Raw genomic sequence first — 19,602 nt, 5'->3', positions numbered from 1 at the left:
CCATTTCTGCTAAAAGTAAAAAAAATTAGCTGGGTGTGGTGGTGGGTACCTGTAATCCCTGCTACCCAGGAGGTGGAGGCAGGAGAATCACTTGAACCTTGGAGGCGGAGGTTGCAGTGAGCTGAGATTGTGCCGCTGGGTTGAAAAGAAAATGGCAATGCATAGCTGCATCCGTCTGAATCTAATCTTGTGTTTTATCTGCATTGACAGCTGCCTCTCTCTTAACTACAAAAGAGACGTCTTTAGTCCAGAGGTGGACATGATGGCTCACTTTTAATCCATTTCCCTGTGACCTGAATGTTTGCTACGCTCCCTAAAACCATTTTCAAAGACAGGCTGATGCCCCTGGGAGCATTTTCCATATGACTGTCTGACTCTACTTTTTGACAACCTTTTATAAGGTTTCCAACCAAAGCTTGATACCCATTCTCGCTGTATTCACAGCCCCTTCCAGTCTCCAAGAACCATCTGGGACAAATGCTGAAGGAAAGAATGTGAGTATTATTATTATTTTTTAATTTAACCTCACAAGGAAAAGATGTTCAAGCTCTCGGTTTTAGTTTTGAGTTTTGGTTTGTCGGTACCAAGAGCCAGAGCGCTAAGAATCCCTGAGGCTTCTTCTATTTGAAAAGAGTCCCAAAATGACTGAATTCAAACAAAGCATGTTGTCTAATCACAACAGAGTTACCTTGTAAATTGATAATAAGCTGTCTAGAATATGTAGATATCTGTTAGATATCTTGGCAATTGAAAAGCACACTTCTAAAAAAATCAACAGATCAAGAAGAAATCACTAGGGAAATTAGAGACTATTTCTAACTGGATTGCAATGACAGTACAGCCTATGCAAATTTGTGGAATGCAGCTAAAGCAGTGCTCAGAGAGAAATGTATTGCTTTTAATGCTTATATTTAGAAAGCAGAGGCCCGGCGTAGTGGCTCACACCTGTAATCCCAGCAGTTTGGGAGGCCAAGGCAGGCGGATCATGAGGCTGGTTCAAGACCAGCCTGGCCAATATGGTGAAATTCCGTCTCTACTAAAAACACAAAACTTAGCCCAGTGTGGTGGCATGCACTTGTAGTCCCAGCTACTCAGGAGGCTGAGGCAGAAGAATTGCTTGAATTCAGCAGGCAGACGTCACAGTGAGCTGAGATCATGCCACTGCACTCCAGCCTGGGTGACAGAGTGAGACTTCATCTCAAAAAAAAAAAGAAAAAGTAGGAAAAAAGAAAACAGGCCCAGGATCTTTAGTTTTTATAACATCACTAGGTTCATCTCCTTGCTGTTGACCTTGTTCATGCATGCAGTTATTCTATAACAAAGACTTATTATGCATCTACAATGTTCAAGGCTTAGTATTAGGGGCTGGGAATGCCATGGTGAATAAGCACGTATGGTCCCTGCCTTCATGAAGCTTGCTGAGTGATACTAACGAACATATTGGCCAGGTACGGTGGCCCAGGGCTGTAATCCCAGCACTTTGGGAAGCTGAGGTGGGAGGATCACTTGAACGCAGGAGTTTGAGACCAACCTGAGCCACAAAGTGAGACCCACATCTCTACCAAAAAAATAAAAAATAAAAATAAAAATTAGCCAGGCATAAGGTGCATCGCTGTGGTCCCAGCTACTTGGGAGACTGAGGTGGGAGGACAGCCTGAGCCTGAGAGGCTGAGGCTGTAGTAAGCCATGGCTGTGCCACTGCACTCCAGCCTGGGGGACAGAGTAATACCCTGTCTCAAAAACAGAAAGAACACCAAAAACTCCAACAAGCAAATTATCATAGAATTAGGAATTGTGGTAAGTGTCTAATAAGAACCAGTAGGTGCAGTGATAGTAATGAACAGCGTGGTCTGGCTGATGTGATCGGACATGGCTCTCCAGAGGTGATGTGTAAGTGGACGCATGAGGATAAGGCAGACAGCCATGCTGGAAAGCAGAACAAGAGCTTTCTGAGTGGGCAGAGATCAGAGGCAGGCAACGGCCTGAGGCCAGTCTGGCTGTAGCCTGGAGGAGGAGAGGGATGGAGGAGATTACAGAGAAATGGACAGAGGCCAGATCACGCGGGGTCTTAGGGGCCAAGGCAAGAAGTTTAGATTTTATTCTCAAGCCACGGAAGGCCCCTGAGGGTTCAGTTCCACTGTAGCCCCGTGTTATTTCAGGTCAGGACTTCGGGGCTTGAGCAAGAGGCTCCACAGCCTGAGCTGTTTAACAAGTCCCAGCAGAACTTACTCCAAGAACACCCGTGTGCCCCCAGCCCACACTCAGAATAACGTGACTTACCCAGGGATCCTGAGCCACCGACTCCACGCCCCATGAGGGGAAGAAAGCCAGGGGGTATTGGCTAGGGCCTGTCTCCACTCCACACCTTACACTGTGGCTGCTCTTGGTGCGGACTGCTCTGGGGTGAAAGGGGGCTGCCAACAGCACCCCACAGTGAGGCTGAGCTCCCTGTAGCTGGAGTCTCACCAGCCGGCTGCTTTTTCTGCAGAAAGAAGAAGGCGACAAGAAGGTGTATATCCAACCTGGTCCATACGTGGATCCTTTCACAGCAGTGACCCTGGACTGGCTGGACAATGACAAGGATTTACGCTTCCAATGGTCATGTGGTGGGTGACGAGAGTTCTTGAATTGTCCTGTTTCACGAAGCAGTGAGCAGCAGTCAGATTTTGCTGTTCTTTTTCTTAATCTTCACACCAGCTTTCCCTATGCCTGACATTTTTGTGTAACTTGTACTTCCCAGAGCTTGCAAATTCCATGGAAATAGGAGGTGAGGCCGGGCGTGGTGGCTCATGCCTGTAATCCCAGCAATTTGGGAGGCCAAGGCAGATGGATCGCTGGAGGTCAGGAGATTGAGACCAGCCTGGTCAACGTGGCGAAACCCTGTCTCTACTAAAAATACAAAAATTAGCCAGGCATGGTGGTGCGCACTGTTAATTCCAGCTACTCAAGCGGCTGAGGCAGGAGAATTGTTTGAATCTGGAAGGTGGAGATTGTAGTAAGCCAAGATCGCATCACTGCACTCCAGCCTGCGAGACAGAGCAAGACTCCATCTCTAGATAAATAAATAAACAAAAAAGAAAGAAAGAAAGAAAGCAAAGAAACGGGAGGTGGAGAAAGCAGTGACAGAACAAGGGTGGCGCTGAATGCAGGCAGTGAGGGGATCTAAAGGATTTTAAAACAATAATAAAACCTGAAAAGCTGGTCCACAAGCTGGCATTTCCAAACAACAGGGATAAAATGCTCCTCCCCTCTCACGTGAACTCCCCCCCTTACCCCAGCCCCTTGGTATATCCCTAGGGAGAGAATCTAGAAGGAGGAAGTGAGTCGGGAATTTTCCAGCAAACCAAAATGGCAACACTGGCACTCACATTGTAGCTATGGTATCCTCGTTTTTTACAGGCATGTATCCTAGCTACATCACATTCTTTTACCTTTTAGAAATAAAATAAATGGGCCGGGTGCGGTGGCTCATGCCTGTAATCCCATCACTTTGGGAGGCTGAGGTGGAAGGATCACTTTACGTAAGGAGTTCCGGACCAGCCTGTCCAATGTGATAAAACCCCATCTCTGCTAAAAAATAAAAAAATTAGCCAGGCATGGTGACACATGCCTGTAATTCCAGCCCGGCCTCTTTTTTTTTTTTTTTTTTAATTTTTGAGATGGAGTCTTACTCTGTCACCCAGGCTGCAGTGCATTTGGTAATGTTGGCTCACTGCAACCCCTCCCTCCCAGGTTCAAGCAATTCACCTGCCTCAGCTTCCCAAGTAGCTGGGATTACAGGCATGCGCCACCACCCCCAACTAATTTTTGTATTTTTAGTAGAGATGAGGTTTCACCATGCTGTCCAGGCTGGTTTCAAATTCCTGACCTCAGGTGATCTGCCTGCCTCGGCCTCCCAAAGTGCTGGGATTATGCGTGAGCCTCCGCATCTGGCGGTTGTGTGATCATTTCTTTAGCCTCTTTTTGGACATTTAGATTGTTTTAAATTGTTTGCTCATATACAGTTCAATCTCTATTTATAACTGTGGTTACTTTCATAAATTTCTAGAAATGGAATAACTGGGTCAAAAGTCATGCAACATTGTAAGGTTTTTGGTATTAATTGTTATGTGGTCTTGAAGTCCTTCTGAATATTCATTCTCATTACCTGAACACAGAGGATGCAAGTTGAGAGTTTAGGTGATTGAGCTGATGAGCCTGAACTCTGAACACAGTTTGGAAATATACTCAGGGAATATACCTTGGGAATACTCTCCTGGGGCTATATATCTTGGGAATCTTAGAATTCTTGGAATATTCCCAGGAATATTGGGAATATTCTCCCAGGGTTATAGATCCTCCTGGCCTCTCTCCTGCTGTATGTGCCACCATATTGGAGATGGTGGGAAGTGAAGTACTGATGCGTAAACATCCGTCAATAGAGTTGAAGGGCAGAGGATACAGAAACTTAGGGAGCTGCTAACATAAAGCAGGAGGTGACACAGCAGCCTCCCAGACAGAGGTGCAGCCTCCCAGACAGAGGTACAGCCTCCCAGACAGAGGTGCAGCCTCCCAGACAGAGGTACAGCCTCCCAGACAGAGGTACAGCCTCCCAGACAGAGGTGCAGCCTCCCAGACAGTGGTACAGCCTCCCAGACAGAGGTACAGCCTCCCAGACAGAGGTGCAGCCTCCCAGACAGTGGTACAGGCTCCCAGACAGAGGTGCAGCCTCCCAGACAGAGGTGCAGCGTCCCAGACAGAGGTACAGCCTCCCAGACAGAGGTGCAGCCTCCCAGACAGAGGTACAGCCTCCCAGACAGAGGTACAGCCTCCTAGACAGAGGTGCAGCCTCCCAGATGGCAGTACCCCACAGTAGCCCACAGGGACATGGAGCTATGGACAGCCTCGTCCACAGGGAATGACAATTGCACCAGGATAAGAAGCTGCCCTGGACCTTCTCCCGGGGCCATAGATCCTCCTGGCCCCTCTCCTGCTACATGCCTGCCTGAGCACCAGTGCAACTCACTAGTGCAAAACAAGCCAACCACATCCCGCAGGTTTGCTCAGAGTTTGGGTGAAGTATGATTCATATTCCCAAAAGCATCCCTCCACAGCACCATTTCTGCAACCTGCATTAAAAGTGACATTTTGGCAGGGCGCAGTGGCTCACACCTATGATCCCACCACTTTGGGAGGCTGAGGCGGGTGGATCACCTGAGGTCAGGAGTTCGAGACCAGCCTGGTCAACATGTTGAAACCCCATCTCCACTAAAAATACAAAAATTAGCTGGGCATAGTGGTGCGTGCCTGTAATCCTAGCTACTCTGGAGGCTGAGGCAGGAGAATCGTTTGAACCCAGGAGGTAGAGGTTTCAGTGAGCCGAGATGATGTCATTGCACTCCAGCTTTGGCAACAAAAGTGAAACTCCATCTCAATCCATCACTCAATCAATAATAAAAGTGACATTACAAAAAAATTTAAAATCTCCATTTGGAGCTGATGTTATTATTCATGATCCCCTTCTTCTAAAAACTCCAAACCAGAAGGTAGCAGTGTGTGCCAAGTTCAGGGCTCCCGGTGGGTAACAATGTCTGTCCATTTCTCTCAGGGCATTGCTGGGTTCAGTGGAGCCGCTGTGTTGAGAGGCAGCTGCTTTGCACAGACCAGAGGGAACTGGTCGTTCCAGCATCCTGCCTGCCGCCTCCTGATTCTGCTGTCACCCTGCGCCTGGCTGTTCTGAGAGGCCAGGAGCTGGAGAACAGGGCGGAGCAGTGCCTCTACGTGTCTGCACCCCGGGATCTCAAGCCTCGAGTCAGGTGGGGCAAGTGGGCGGTTCCTACGGAGTCCTGATTGATTCAATCAGCCAACACTTACTGAGGACCCACTCAGGTTGGGACTGCCTTTGGGTAGGGCTTGGTGGTCTCTGTTGTCGTAGGGGTTAGTTGCCACCCCCCACTGCTGGGCATGAATGAAAGAAGGGAGAGAGGGCACTTCTAGGAAAACTGCCCTGACTTGGGGTCAGAAAGGCTTCTCTCAGAAACTGCAGCTCAGCAGAGATTTTCAGGAGGAGGAATTCACAGAGCAGGGAAGGGGCAGCTGGAGCGGGAACAGAGCAGGCAAAGGGAGGGAGCAGAGAATCATCAGGGAGCGAAAGAGGCTAGTGTCCTGAGGATGGAGAAGACAGAGGTGGAAGGAGCTGGTAGTGTAGGCAGGGCCTCGCTCAGGTGGGGCCTTGCAGGTCATGTCATGATTTCAGCCTTTTTCCTAAGACTGATACAGAGAAACCACCTGAGAGTTCTTTTTTTAAAATGGAGTCTCGCTCTGTCTCCCAGGCTGGAGTGCAATGGCAGCGTCTCAGCTCACTGCAGCCTCTGCCTCCCAGGTTCAAGCAATTCTCGTGGCTCAGACTCCTGAGTAGCCAGGATTACAGGCACGTGTGGCTGGGATCACACCACACCCAGCTAATTTTTGTATTTTTTGTAGAGGTGGGGCTTCACCATGTTGGATAGGCTTGTCTCGAACTCCTGACCTCAGGTGATCCACCTGCCTCGGCCTCCCAAATTGCTGGGATAACAGGCATGAGCCACCACATCCAGCCAAGCATCCAAGAGTTCTAAGCATGTTGCTTCAAAATGCTCTGGTGGCTCCGTGGAGAATGACTTGGAAGAGGGCAAGGGAAGATGCAGGGAGATTGCTCAGCCTCTAACAGGAGTCAAGGTAAGGAGTTCAAGGTAGCTTGGCCTATCCGCCAGGCCCTGCAGGGAGCAGAGGCCACAACCGAACCAGGAATGAATGGAACAGAGCTGGGTGAGGAGACTGTTTACAGGTAAGGGCAGGAATAAGGGAATGAATGAGGGGCGAGAAGGCAGGACTACAACCAAGGGAAGCCATTGTCAGCCCCAGGACTGCAGGAGTAAGACAGCAGGATGGCATTACTAGAACCCCCTGGAAGCTGTCGCTGTGGGAAAGGGACCTCCCAGAGGGAGCTGTGGCCTTGGTTGAAGGAGCACAGCCTCTCCCACCTGCAGCCCATCGGGGACATGAGCAGGGAAAGCAGTGACTAAATGCCCCAGTGTCTCTCCTGTCACCCTCCAATCCTCAATGCTTCCCATTGGCTGGACCCAATCAGAAGGTGGAGGTTACGGCAGCTCGGGTGACGCAGTCTATGGAGCTCAGTCTCCCAGGTCAGAGCCACAAAGTGGTGGAGAATGGAATGGAGAGGCAGATAGAGAATGTCCAGCACACGTGGACTACGACAGACATGAGGAGAGGAGGAAGATTCGAGAGCTATTGTCATGTTCAGATCAACGGGTACCTCGGGGACCGTCCTGCGGAGGGCAGGTCTACGCAAACCTACCCCGAAGTCCGAGGATGCAGAGAGGCCAAAGAAAGAAGCTGCCAAATTTAGTTTTCAAGAAGGAAACATTTCATAGAGACCTGTGAACAGAAACCACAATATCCAGGGTAGCTGCAAGACAAGACACTGAATGCCAGCCCCTTACGACAGAACCAGGGCTTAGATACCATGGGGAAGGAATGTGTAGGACAATCGTAGGGAAAGGCGAGAGTAGTACATGAATCTCTTTAAGGGCAGGATGCACAGTAAGTACTTGCTCTTACACAAAGAACTGGAGAGAGAATAGAAATCTTAGAGGCGTTCCTGAAATTGGAGTTAATCAACAGTCAACATGGCAGATTAGCATCCAAGATGGAGTCACTCTGGCTTGCATAGAGACATCATAGAGACATTATAGAGAAGGCCAAGAGTTTGGATCCAGACATATTGGTTCACGTTCTATCTGTCCACTTAGAAGTTCCATCACTATGCCGGGCGCGGTGGCTCAAGCCTGTAATCCCAGCACTTTGGGAGGCCGAGGCGGGTGGATCACGAGGTCAAGAGATCGAGACCATCCTGGTCAACATGGTGAAACCCCGTCTCTACTAAAAATACAAAAAATCAGCTGGGCATGGTGGCGTGTGCCTGTAATCCCAGCTGCTCAGGAGGCTGAGGCAGGAGAATTGCCTGAACCCAGGAGGCGGAGGTTGCGGTGAGCTGAGATCACGCCATTGCACTCCAGCCTGGGTAACAAGAGCGAAACCCCGTCTCAAAAAAAAAAAAGAAAAAAAAAAAAGAAGTTCCATCACTTAGGACAAATCACATAAGCTCTCGGGGCCTGGTTTGCTCATCTGTGATGTGGGGATTCTAATATGTCACTCTAATACTGTGAGCATTGGACAGGCATTGTGATACAAGGGAAGTACTGTGTGTATGGCAGGCACGCTGTTAAACCACAGCATTAGTTTACTGCCATCTGATCTAAAAAGAATCACAGGAATTATCTAGGCTATCCCCTCATTTTGCAGGTGAGGAAACGGGAAACTGAGGCTTAGAGAGTTTAAGTGACGTGGCCGGGCACAATGCTTCATGCCTCTAATCCCAGCACTTTGGGAGGTCAAAGCCAGTGGATCACATGGTCAGGAGTTCGAGACCAGCCTGACCAATATGGTGAAACCCCACCTTTACTAAAAATACAAAAATTAGCCGGATGTGGTGGCAGGCGCCTGTAATCACAGCTACTCGGGAGGCTGAGGCAGGAGAATTGCTTGAAACCGGAAGGCGGAGGTGCATTGCACTCCAGCCTGGGAGACAGAGTGAGATTCCATCTCAAAAAAAAAGAAAAAGAAAAGAAAAAGGGTCATTTCCTACCCTCTCAAAGGACTTGAGAAGAACAGGGCAAAAGACCAGCCGGTGGTCACAATGCCCGTCTGAGTCCATTTTGCATTGTTACAAAGGAATGTCTGAGGCTAGGTAATTTATAAGAAAAAATGTTGACCAGGCACAGTGGCTCATGCCTGTAAATCCCAGCACTGTGGGAGGCTGAGGGGTAGATCACTTAAGGCCAAGAGTTGGAGACCAGCCAGGCCAACATAGCAAAACACTGTCTCTACTGAAAATACAAACAAATTAGCTGGGTGTGGTGGTACACGCCTGTAATCCCAGCTATTTGGGAGGATGAGGCAGGAGAATTGCTTGAATCTAGGAGACAGAGGTTGCAGTGAGCTAAGATCATGCCACTGTACTTCAGCCTGGTCAACAGAACCAGACTCTGTCTCCAAAAAAAAAAAAAAAGAAGAAGAAAGATTATTTGGCTCATGATTCTTATGGTTGGAAAATCCGGGACTGCAACCTTCACCTCCCAGGTTCAAGCAATTCTCCTGCCTCCATCTCCGGAGTAGCTGGGATTATAGGCACCCGCCACCATGCCTGGTTAATTTTTTTATTTTTAGTAGAGATGGGGTTTCACCATGTTGGCCATGCTGGTCTCAAACGCCTGACCTCAGATGATCCACCCTCCTCGGCCTCCCAAAGTGCTGGGATTACAGACATGAGCCACTGCGACTGGCCATCTTTTTAACAACCAGCTCTGGGGGTCACTAGCAGTGCAGGAACTCACTCCTGAGGCAAGGCATTCATCCATTCCTGAGGAATCTGCCCCCATGACCCAAACACCTCCCATTAAGCCCCGCCGCCAACATTGGGACTCATATTTCAAGATGAGGTTTCGGGGGACAAACGTCCAGATGATAGCAATGCCTGGGGGAGGTTCCTCACTCTGTCCTCTGTCTGCCTTTCAGCTGTGAGAGGAACTGCAGGCCAGTTAATGCCAGTGAAGACATTCTGCTCAGGGTCACCATGGGAGAGGACTCCCCAGTGGCTGTGTTCAGCTGGTATTTAGACAACACCCCAGCAGAGAAGGTGAGCACTGCAACAACCACTCAAGAATGGAGGCCGGGCACGGTGCCTCACGCCTATAATCCCAGCACTTTGGGAAGCTGAGGCGGGTGGATCACGAGGTCAGGAGTTCAAGGCCAGCCTGGCTAAGGTGGTGAAACCTCGTCTCTACTAAAATACAAAAACTAGTCGGGCACAGTGGCAGGCGCCTGTAATCCCAGGTGGGAGGCTGAGGTGGAGAATTGCTTGAACCTGGGAGGTGGAGGTTGCAGTGAGCCGAGCGCGCCCCACTGCACTCCAGCCTGGGTGAAGAAGCGAGATTCCGTCTCAAAAAAAAAAAAAAAAAAAAAAGAATGGAAATCTCCCTTGCACTTTCAGCACACCCATGTCGCATGCCCAGTACGGGGCGAGGATTGGATCCACTCCACGCAGAGCCTGTAGTGTGGGAATCAGGGTATTGGGCTGGGGAGAAAATCTGGGAACTGACAGAAGGGCGAACGGACACAAGGGAGCGAGAGCTCTGGAGAAACCGTGCAGCAGGTGCTGTTGGCATCCCAGCCAAGTCCCGCTTCCCAGGCGGACAGTCCCAACTCCAGCTTTCATGGACTGGCCATTGGCCAACAACTGATGGGTGGAGGGTCTAACAGCCCAGCCTCCCTGTCCCCAAGTAGGTGATTTCAGTGAGGCAACTTACACTGCAGAGCTCCTGGGCAACCAGGCTGAGGCTGGCTGCCTCCCGTAACCGTTTTTTGCCTCATTTTGTTCTTGGCTGTTTCTCTCTCTCCACTGCTTTTTCTCTTTCTCCACTGCTTTTCCCTGTGAGCCCTCCTTCAATAAATAACCCACATACAAGGCCAGGTGCAGTGGCTCACACCTGGAACCCCGACACTTTGGGAGGCCGAGGCAGGCAGATCACATGAGGTCAGGGGTTTGAGAACAGCCGGGCCAACATGGTGAAACCCTGTCTCTATTAAAAATACAAAAACATTAGTGGGGCACGGTGGTGATTACCTGTAATCCCAGCTACTCAGGAGGCTGAGGCACGAGAATTGCTTGAACCCGGGAGACGGAGATTGCAATGAGCCAAGATAATGCCACTGCACTCTAGGCTGGGCAGCAGAGTGAGACTCCGTCTCAAAAATATTTTCTTTTCTTTTTTTTTTTTTTTTTAAGACAGAGCCTCGGTCTGTTGCCAGGTTGGAGTCCAGTGGTGCAATCTCAGTTCACTGTAACCACTGCCTCCTGTGTTCAAGCGACTCTCCTAACTCAGCCTCCCTAATCACTGGGATTACAGGCACATACCACCATAACCGGCTTATTTTTTGTATTTTTAGTAGAGACGGAGTGCCACAATGTTGGCCAGGCTGGTCTCGAACTCCTGACCTCAGGTGATCTGCCTACCTCGGCCTCCCAAAGTGCTGGGATTTACAAGCCACTGTGCCCGGCTCAAAAACAAATAACCTACACACAAATCCTCATCTCAGGCTCTGCTTCTGGGGAACCCAACCTAAGACAAACACCCCAATGAGGCTGTAAAGTCTGTCTTCCAGGTGACTCCTCAGGGAGCTGGGGCTGCCTGTCCTCCGTTCATCAGCAATAAATCTGAAAGGCTGCCTAGCACTCAGAAGCTACTGTCCTGCTGCAGTCCAGTGGCCTGGCTATGGCATCAGGAGCCCTGGGCGATGCTCTCTTTCAGGCTGAGACCCTCCCGGATGCCTGCAGACTCAGAGGATTTTGGCCAAGTTCCTTAACCCTCCTCCAGAGCAACACCTCCACACTGCGGCTGAACAGCTCCTTTCTGCAGACCCAGGGAGAGGTCATCCGAATCAAAGCCACAGGTGCGAAGCCTCCCTTTCATCTCCTCTCAGGGAACCCAGACACACCCAGAAACACTCAGATATTGGGCATCCGTTTATTTTTCTTTTTTTCTTTTAAATATTGAAATAGAGAGATGGGGCCTCAGTATATTGCCCAGGCTGGTCTTGAACTCTGGGACCCAAGCCATCTTCCTGCCTCAGCCTCGTAAAGTGCTGGGATTGCAGGTGCGTGTCACCACGCCCAGCCAGGTCATCTGCTCAGTGCAGAGGCCACGGCGCAGGCTCTGGTGTGAATTGCACCACTGCCACTTTCTACCAGGGAGACGTTAGGCAGAGGATTTCGCCTCTCTGTGCCTCAGTTTCCTCACATGTAAACTGGAATAATCAAAATGCCTGCCTCAGAATGGTTATTTTGCAGGATGAATGAGATCACCCCAGTGTCACAAGCAGGTCATTCTGGGGTCGTGCAACCTGCATGCTCAGCCAGGATTCTTCAGGGCTTCTCATTTAAAAGAAGCCCAGTGTGGGAAACACAGCTTCTCAAACAAACAAACAATGGAGGTGATGATTCTTTTTAGAAAGGATGACTTTGCTTCCATCTTTCCCAAAGTGGCCCACAGACCATGCACATCAGAATAAACTAGAGTGTTAGTTAAAAATGCACACTCTCGAGTCCGCCCCAAACTTTCTGAATTAGGTCTAGGCCAAAGAGTGAGTTTTTATGGGTTAAAATTCTCTTCATGCCCAGCTCTTCCAGGCATGCGCTCTCTGAAAACCTAGGGGGCTACTCCAGGTGATGTGGGATGTGACTGCAGGTCCACTGGTGGCTCTTTACAGTGATCTGGGAAGAGTGTGGGCTTTGGAGTAGGCTCAGCCTGTTTCCAGATCCTGGCTCTGGTCCGTCCTGGCTCCATGATCTTGAGCATGTAAACTCCCACCTCACAAGACCTCCATAAGGAAGCTGTTATCATCAGCCCCATTCCACAGATGAGGAGCTGACTCTTGAAAAGGTCAAATTCTCAGCCTGGGTGCAGTGGCTCATGCCTGTAATCCCAGCACTTCGGGAGGCTGAGGTAGGAGGATCCCTTGAGGCCAGAAGTTTAAGACCAGCGCTGGCAACAGAGCAAGACCCTGTCTCTACAAAAAATTAGAAAATTAAAGGCGGGGCGCAGTGGCTCATGCCTATAATCCCAGCACTTTGGGAGGTCAAGGCAGACAGATCACAAGCTCAGGAGTTGAAGGCCAGCCTGACAAACATAGTGAAACCCTGTCTCTACTAAAAATACAAAAATTAGCTGGGCATGGTGGCACCCACCTGTAGTCCCAGCTACTCAGGAGGCTGAGGCAGAATGGCTTGAACCTGGGAGGCGGAGGTTGCAGTGAGCCAAGATCACGCCACTGCACTGCAGCCTGGGTGACAGAGCGGGACTCCCTCTCAAAGAAGAAAATTAGCCAGCCATGATGGTACACTCCTGTGTTCCCACTTATTCAAGAGGCCAAGGCAGTAGAATCACTTAAGGCTACGAGTTCAAGGCTACAGTAAGCTATGTTTGCAGAACTGGACTCCAGCCTAGGTGACAGAGCAAGACCCTAACTCTAAAAACAAAAAAAAGATAAGAAAAAAAAACTGGAAAAGAAAAGGTCAAGTCCAAGGTCACTTGGTTAGCAAATGTCAGAACTAAAATTCGAGCTCAGGTCTGTCTAATTTTCTTCCCCTATCTTGCCCAGTTTCTCAAAGTGAGGCCCTGGGATCCCTTGCATCAGAGAGAGTTGTTTGGGGTTTGGTTGTTTAGTTGTTAGATATGTAAATTTCCGGGCTCTCCCTGGAATCTCCAGAGACATCTGAGGCTTTGGGTTTGAAGTACGGCCCAGGAATCTTGGTGTTTAACGAGCTCCTGGGGCAATTTAACATCGGGATGGAGTTTGTGGGCCCCTATGACCCCCTAAGCATGATCTGCCTTCACTCCCAGCATTGACCAGCCATGCCTATGGGGAGGACACCTATGTGATCAGCACTCTGCCTCCCCCCGAGGTGCCTGCCTGCACCATTGCCCCAGAGGAGGGTACCGTTCTGACGAGCTTTGCCATCTTCTGCAACACCTCCGCTGCCCTGGGACCCTTGGAGTTCTGCTTCTGTCTGGAATCAGGTACTGGCTGAGGACTCTGCTCTTCCCTCAGCTCCTGGGCTCATCTTCTTGCAGAACAGGGGCCTGTTCTCTCTGGGAGCTGCAAAGAATGTATTCTGTGTGTGAGAGATGTTGGCAGGATGAGGGCTCCCCCAAATCTCAACCCCTAGCCCCAAGACACTGACCCAGCCATCGATCCACAGAGACATGAGAAGTTGGACTCCTCAGTAGCTCTTCCACAATAGAAAGCCAAAATCCATTGTCCTAGCACAGGAGACAGTGATGGAGTGAAATAAATAAGGATACCCAAAAGTATGACCATGTGGGGCTGTCACGAAGACACCATCCCGCTCCCCACCCCCTCCCCTACACACTTGGAGTAGTCGGGACTTCCAGAAGCCTAGAGCTATTCAGGAAGACAGAGATGAGTCTGGTTAACAGAATCTTCAACAATTTCATTGACGCTGCTTTGCAGGTGGCCCCAGGGAATGGGTGATATTGCAGGACGAACTGAGCTGAAAGAATGTTTTTGCAGAGGTGTACAGGTGACAAACATGGAAGGCCCCATCCACAATGTGGAAAACCCCGCACAGTCTCCCTGCTGTCACCCTAACCACCCACACCCTGGGACAGTCAAAGGCATTAATTAGCAGGAGAGATGGAAATAAATCCACTCACGTTGCATTTATTCTTCCATTTGGGGAGTGATTGGTCCTTGGAGAGCTCATCTGAGTTATCTCCTCCCAGTGGGTTTTGGTTTTTTTTTTTTTTTTTGAGATAGTCTCGCTCCGTCACCCAAGCTGGAGTGCAGTGGTGTGATATTGCTCACTGCAACCTCTGCCTCCCAGGTTCAAGTGATTCTCCTCCCTCTGCCTCCTGAGTAGCTGGTATTAGAGACGCCCACCACCTCACCAGGCTAATTTTTGTATTTTTAGTGGAGATGAGGTTTCACCACGTTGGCCAAGCTAGTCTCAAACACCTGACCTCACGTGATCCACCTACTTTGGCCTCCCAAAGTGCTGGGATTCTAGGCATTAGCCACTGCACCCGGCAGGGCTTTGGCATTTTGTGATCTGAAAATGCTCTAGTCAGACTGTAATTTTCCTCCAAAGTCAGGCACCAGGAGTGTTGCCAGGATGTTCCCCCAAACCCAGCATAAACATCACAGTGACATAAACACTGCACCTTGAATGGGAAAAAGTGCACATCAGCTATTATAAGACCCAAGGGAGTGTAGTTTTCACAGGTGCCCTAATAGATATGGAAACACCCAGCTCTTAAGAGGATTGTGAATGAGGCTGAGCCTGGAAGGAGAAAGATCAAGCAAGGTAAGCGGATTTTATTTCAAACCTGCATGCCCCCAGAGGGAAAGGCCAGAACAGCGGCTCTAATTCCAATAGGCTGTTTTGCTTTACTACCTCTCCCACCTCATCCAAGTGAGCAGGGAGGCAGGAAAGTGTGGCTCCAGAAAAATGAGTTCCAGGCTGGGTGCGGTGGCTCGTGTCTGTAATTCCAGCACTTTGGGAGGCCAAGGTGGGTGGATCACCTGAGGTCAGAAGTTCGAGACCCAATTTTTACATGTTTTGTAGAAACAAGGTCTTCCTAAGTTGTTCAGGCTGGCCTTGAACTCCTGGCCCCTGAGCTAATTTTTAAGTTGTCGTTGTTGCTCCTCCTCCCCCTCCTTCTTCTTTTTCTTCCTCGGGCAGATCACAAGGTCAAGAGATCAAGACCATCCTGGCCAACATGGTGAAACCCCACCTCTACTGAAAATGTAACAATTAGCCGAGTGTGGTGGCACGCACCTGTAGTCCCAGCTACTCGGGAGGCTAAGGCAGAGGAATTGCTTGAACCCAGGAGGCGGAGGTTGCAGTGAGCCAAGATGGTGCCACTGCACTCCAGCCTGGCAACACAGCAAGACTCCGTCTCAATAAATAAATAAAATCAAAAATTTTTAAAAACCTGTAAATGGGTTATTTTTCCTGCAATTTTTTATGGATTTTAGTAAAATTATTCCAAAGGTACAGCAACCTGCAGATGCCTAGAGAAGACAGTGAATCAGCATACGTGGCTGTCTACTCCATAAAAGCATGGAATCCCAAGAGCCTACCAGGCCTTCGAGAGCTGTGGCTTTTGTGTCCCGGTGACTAGGCTCTACCTGAGTGAGTTGCAGGTAGAGATGCCCCCTTATCAGTCAATTTCTGGTTTTGCCAGGTTCCTGCTTACATTGTGGCCCTGAACCTGTCCTGCCATCAGTGTATCTGCCGCTTGGAAAGGAGAACAATGACTCTGTGCTGACGGTAGTTATTTCTGCCACCAATCGTGCAGGGGACACAAAGCAGACCCAGGCCGTGGTTAAGGTGGGTGATGGCAGTGGCCTCTGTTTCTTTACAAAGAAAAATTCTCCACTCATATGAACCTCACCAAAAGGGTGACTGGATGGAAGATATTCTGGGGCATTGCCAGATGAATCAATGATTCATCCATTCCTTCCACAAATATTTACAGGGCATTTACTATGTGCCACATCCTGGGGGTATAGTGAGGGACACAACAGACATCGTCTCTACCTTTGTAAATCTTATGACTTCATGGCCAGAATAGGGGGAGGGTCTTGGGAGCTGGTGGGTGCAGGGGAGGGGGTTGGAGAATGACTCTTGCATGAGTTTGGCCAGCACCTGTAGAGAGCTCGGAGGAAGTACGGCCAAGATTGGCCAACAAAGATACAACGAAGGGCCTGGATAAGATCCCAAGAAGAGGCCGGGCACAGTGACTCACACCACTATGCCCGGGAGTTCCAGACCAGCCTGACCAACATGGAGAAACCCCGTCTCTACTAAAAATACAAAATTAGCTGGGCGTGGTGGTGCATGCCTGTAATCCAGGCTACTTGGGAGGCTGAGGCAAGAGAATCGCTTGATCCCAGAGGCAAGGTTCGCAGTAAGCTTAGATTGCCACATTGCCCTCCAGCCTGGGCAACAAGAGCAAAACTCTATCTCAAAAAAAAAAAAAAAAGAAAATCCCAAGATTATAAGGGTCAGAAGCCAGATGGAGGTGGAAGAGGTTGAGAACAAGAGGAGGAAGGCAGCCAGTGGCAGAGCAGTGACTTACCCAAGGCTGGAGCCGACAAAGGCTTGGTTTGGGTGGCCGTCAGCTGCCTGATGTGAGCAGGTCTGGCTGCCTTCCAGCCTCAGAAAGTGCTCGAGAGCCCCCAGGCCAGGCCAAAGTCATCCAGTCCTGCTCTGACCCTACATGAAGAACCCTGACTTCAGATGCCAGGTCGATCCTAGCAGGTTCTGAGCACATTTCTGATTTCCCAACAGGTGGCACTCGGAGACACGTGTGTTAAGGATGTAGCATTCCAGGCTGCCGTGTCAGAGAAGATCCCCACAGCTCTGCAAGGCGAGGGTGGCCCTGAGCAGCTCCTCCAGCTGGCCAAGGCCTTGACCTCTGTGCTGAACCAAGAGCAGGAAAGCCAGGGCTCAGGACAGTCGCTGAGCACAGACGCCAGACGGAAGGTGCCTGCGGTGGGGGCTCCTTTCATTTCCTTCCTCTGGGGCCCCAGGGTCTGCATGTGGCCATCTGGGCTGTGGATCGGGGTTCATGGATCAGGGGAAAAACATGGTGTCTCCCAAGGGGCTGACACCACCTGCCTCTCTGGTCTTTCTGGTGAGTGACTTAAAGTGAAGAAAATGCCTTCTTCCTTGGTAACCTGCTTTCTTGGCTGTCCCTCATGGAGGCACAAGCCTCTGCGACAGGGGAGTTTAGAGCCCTTCACTCCCTCCCCCTCACATTGCAGATGATGAGGCAGAGGTGCAGAGGAGAAAGGAGACTGCCCTCAGTCACATGGGTAGCAGTCTGGAGTTGGACCACAGACGGTGTCCCAGCTTTTGTCACTTACCACCATTTACACTGTCACAGGTCAGGGACCAATCGTCTCTAAGCCTCAGTTTCCCCATGTGGAAAAGAGGAACAGGAATACTGTTTTCCTCACACTACTGTGGTAAGACTTAAATAAGAGTTACAATCACTGCAACTAAAAAACTAGATAAGATTGCCAACATTCTACCAGTATTAATCTACAAAAATGGCCAATGTGTTACAACCTCAATTATTAACAATTGCAAAACGTACAATTGCATCCACTCCCAGTGTCTGCCACGTGAGTTGTGTGTGCGCGTTTCTGAATTTCATGCCATTCTGGTCACAGGTGCTACCCTCAGACATGATTTATTTTCAAAAAGTGCCAAATTCTATAGATTCAACTTGAAGATTTGGAGAAAGTTAGAGACATCCTATAAACGTTTGGTAGGACTGTTGTTACAAATGACCACAAAGACAGTGGCTTAACACAGCACACATTTATTTGCTTTATAGTTCTGGAGGCTGGAAGTTTAAAATGGGGTTCAATGGGCAAAACCAAGGTGCCAGCAGAGGGGCAAACCTGGAGGCTCCAGGGCAGAAGTTATTCCTTGCCTTTCCTGGGTTCTCGAGGCGCCTGCGCTCCTTGACTCCTTTCCTCAAAGCCAGCCACACAGTACCTCCAAAGCCCCCTCCTCTCCCTCTCTCTCTTCTCCCTCTCTCTCCACCCTTCCCTCATGCTCTTTCCCTTTTTTCTCTTCCCCTCCCCTCCTGCCTCCATCACCCATCTCCTTTTCTGACTAATGCCCCTGGCTCCGCTGTAGAAGGATCATGTGATGACATTGGTCCCACCTGTTCGTCTGGGATCATCTCTCAGTCTCAGAATCCTTAATTTGATTGCATCTCCAAAATAACTTAGCCAAAGTGCCTTTTGCCACATGTGCTAACATATTGACAGGTTTCAGGGATGTGACTGTGGGCATCTTCAGGGGGCTGTTATCTGCCTATCACACATCCTATGAGGCAAACAGAGGTCTGCAGGGCTTTAGAAACCCCCAATGAGTCCAGGTGCAGTGGCTCACGCCTGTAATCCCAGCACTCTGGGAGGCTGAGGCAGGTAAATCACTTGAGGTCAGAAGTTTAAGACCAGCCTGGTCAACATGGTGAAACCCTGTCTCTACTAAAAATACAAAAAATAGCCAGGTGTGGTGGTGCACACCTGTAATCCCAGCTACTCAGGAGGCTGAAGCCTGAAAATCGCTTGAACCCAGGAGGCAGAGGTTGCAGTGAGCTGAGATCGTGCCACTGCACCCCAACCTGGGTGACAGAGCGAGAATCCATCTCAGAGAAAAAAAGAAAAAAGAAAAAGAACCCCTCAACGAGCCTGTTCACTCCTGACCCTGCGCCTGCATCTTCCCGACACTACTTTATGGAGCCATGAAATTACATTTCTTCTCCTGCCTTCTCCCCACTCCCAAGGTCAGAGAGCATGTGCTGGGGTCACTGTCTGCCCTCACCGCCAGCCTGGAAGACTTGCGGAGGGTGCAGGAGCTGGCCAAGGTGCTGAGAGAGGTGACCCGCCGGAGCGAGGAACTCACACCCTCGGCCCAGGTGAGTAGCTCCCATCCACTGAGGCTGCCATGGGATATGCTCCTCCATGGCAGGTGGATGACAACCCAGATCAGCATAGGTTGAAGGGGTCCCTTGGTCACAGGGCTCCCGTGGGGCTGCCATCTTCTTTCTAGGGATACTGCATGGGTGATTCATGGGAAGGTGCCCCTCCTGCAGCCTCTGTACCTCACACTGGGTGAGAGGGCCTGTTTGCCCGGACTCTCACTCATCCATCTGCTGGTGAGCAACTTGATGGAGTAACTGAATCTCATTAATATTTGGGTGGCCAAGTGTGTGTCCAGATACTGCTACTGACTGCCCATGCTCCCAACTTCTGTGTTATGCCAGCCTGACATCCGGCTGCCAGCTCCTGCCCTTCTTATCCTTCTGGGGGTCTTCTCTGACCCCCAGAGCCTACTTTACCTGCCCCTTTGGCTGGGAACTCATGCAGTGAATTCAGTGACTAATGTGGCTGGTG

The 19,602-nt window shown here is 50.0% G+C and overlaps 1 protein-coding gene across 1 annotated transcript in view; it reads left to right on the top strand.

Annotated features, from left to right (window-relative positions):
* The window catches only part of PKD1L2 (polycystin 1 like 2), a 104,040-nt gene that overhangs the window by 28,208 nt on the left and 56,230 nt on the right, over window positions 1-19,602 (top strand). Inside the window, exons 9-17 of the mRNA XM_032284533.1 lie at window positions 445-494; window positions 2,489-2,606; window positions 5,588-5,795; window positions 9,616-9,736; window positions 11,409-11,550; window positions 13,500-13,676; window positions 15,867-16,012; window positions 16,976-17,170; window positions 18,993-19,124. Of these exons, the coding sequence (XP_032140424.1) occupies window positions 445-494; window positions 2,489-2,606; window positions 5,588-5,795; window positions 9,616-9,736; window positions 11,409-11,550; window positions 13,500-13,676; window positions 15,867-16,012; window positions 16,976-17,170; window positions 18,993-19,124 (1,289 nt within the window). The remainder of the gene's footprint in view (window positions 1-444; window positions 495-2,488; window positions 2,607-5,587; window positions 5,796-9,615; window positions 9,737-11,408; window positions 11,551-13,499; window positions 13,677-15,866; window positions 16,013-16,975; window positions 17,171-18,992; window positions 19,125-19,602) is intronic.

Source organism: Sapajus apella, unplaced genomic scaffold (assembly GCF_009761245.1).
Source record: "Sapajus apella isolate SASKATOON/1434 unplaced genomic scaffold, GSC_monkey_1.0 scaffold15, whole genome shotgun sequence".
NCBI classification, from domain to species: Eukaryota; Metazoa; Chordata; class Mammalia; order Primates; family Cebidae; genus Sapajus; species Sapajus apella.
The sequence above is the reverse complement of the archived record's forward strand: the minus strand, read 5'-3'. Positions and strand labels throughout refer to the sequence as shown.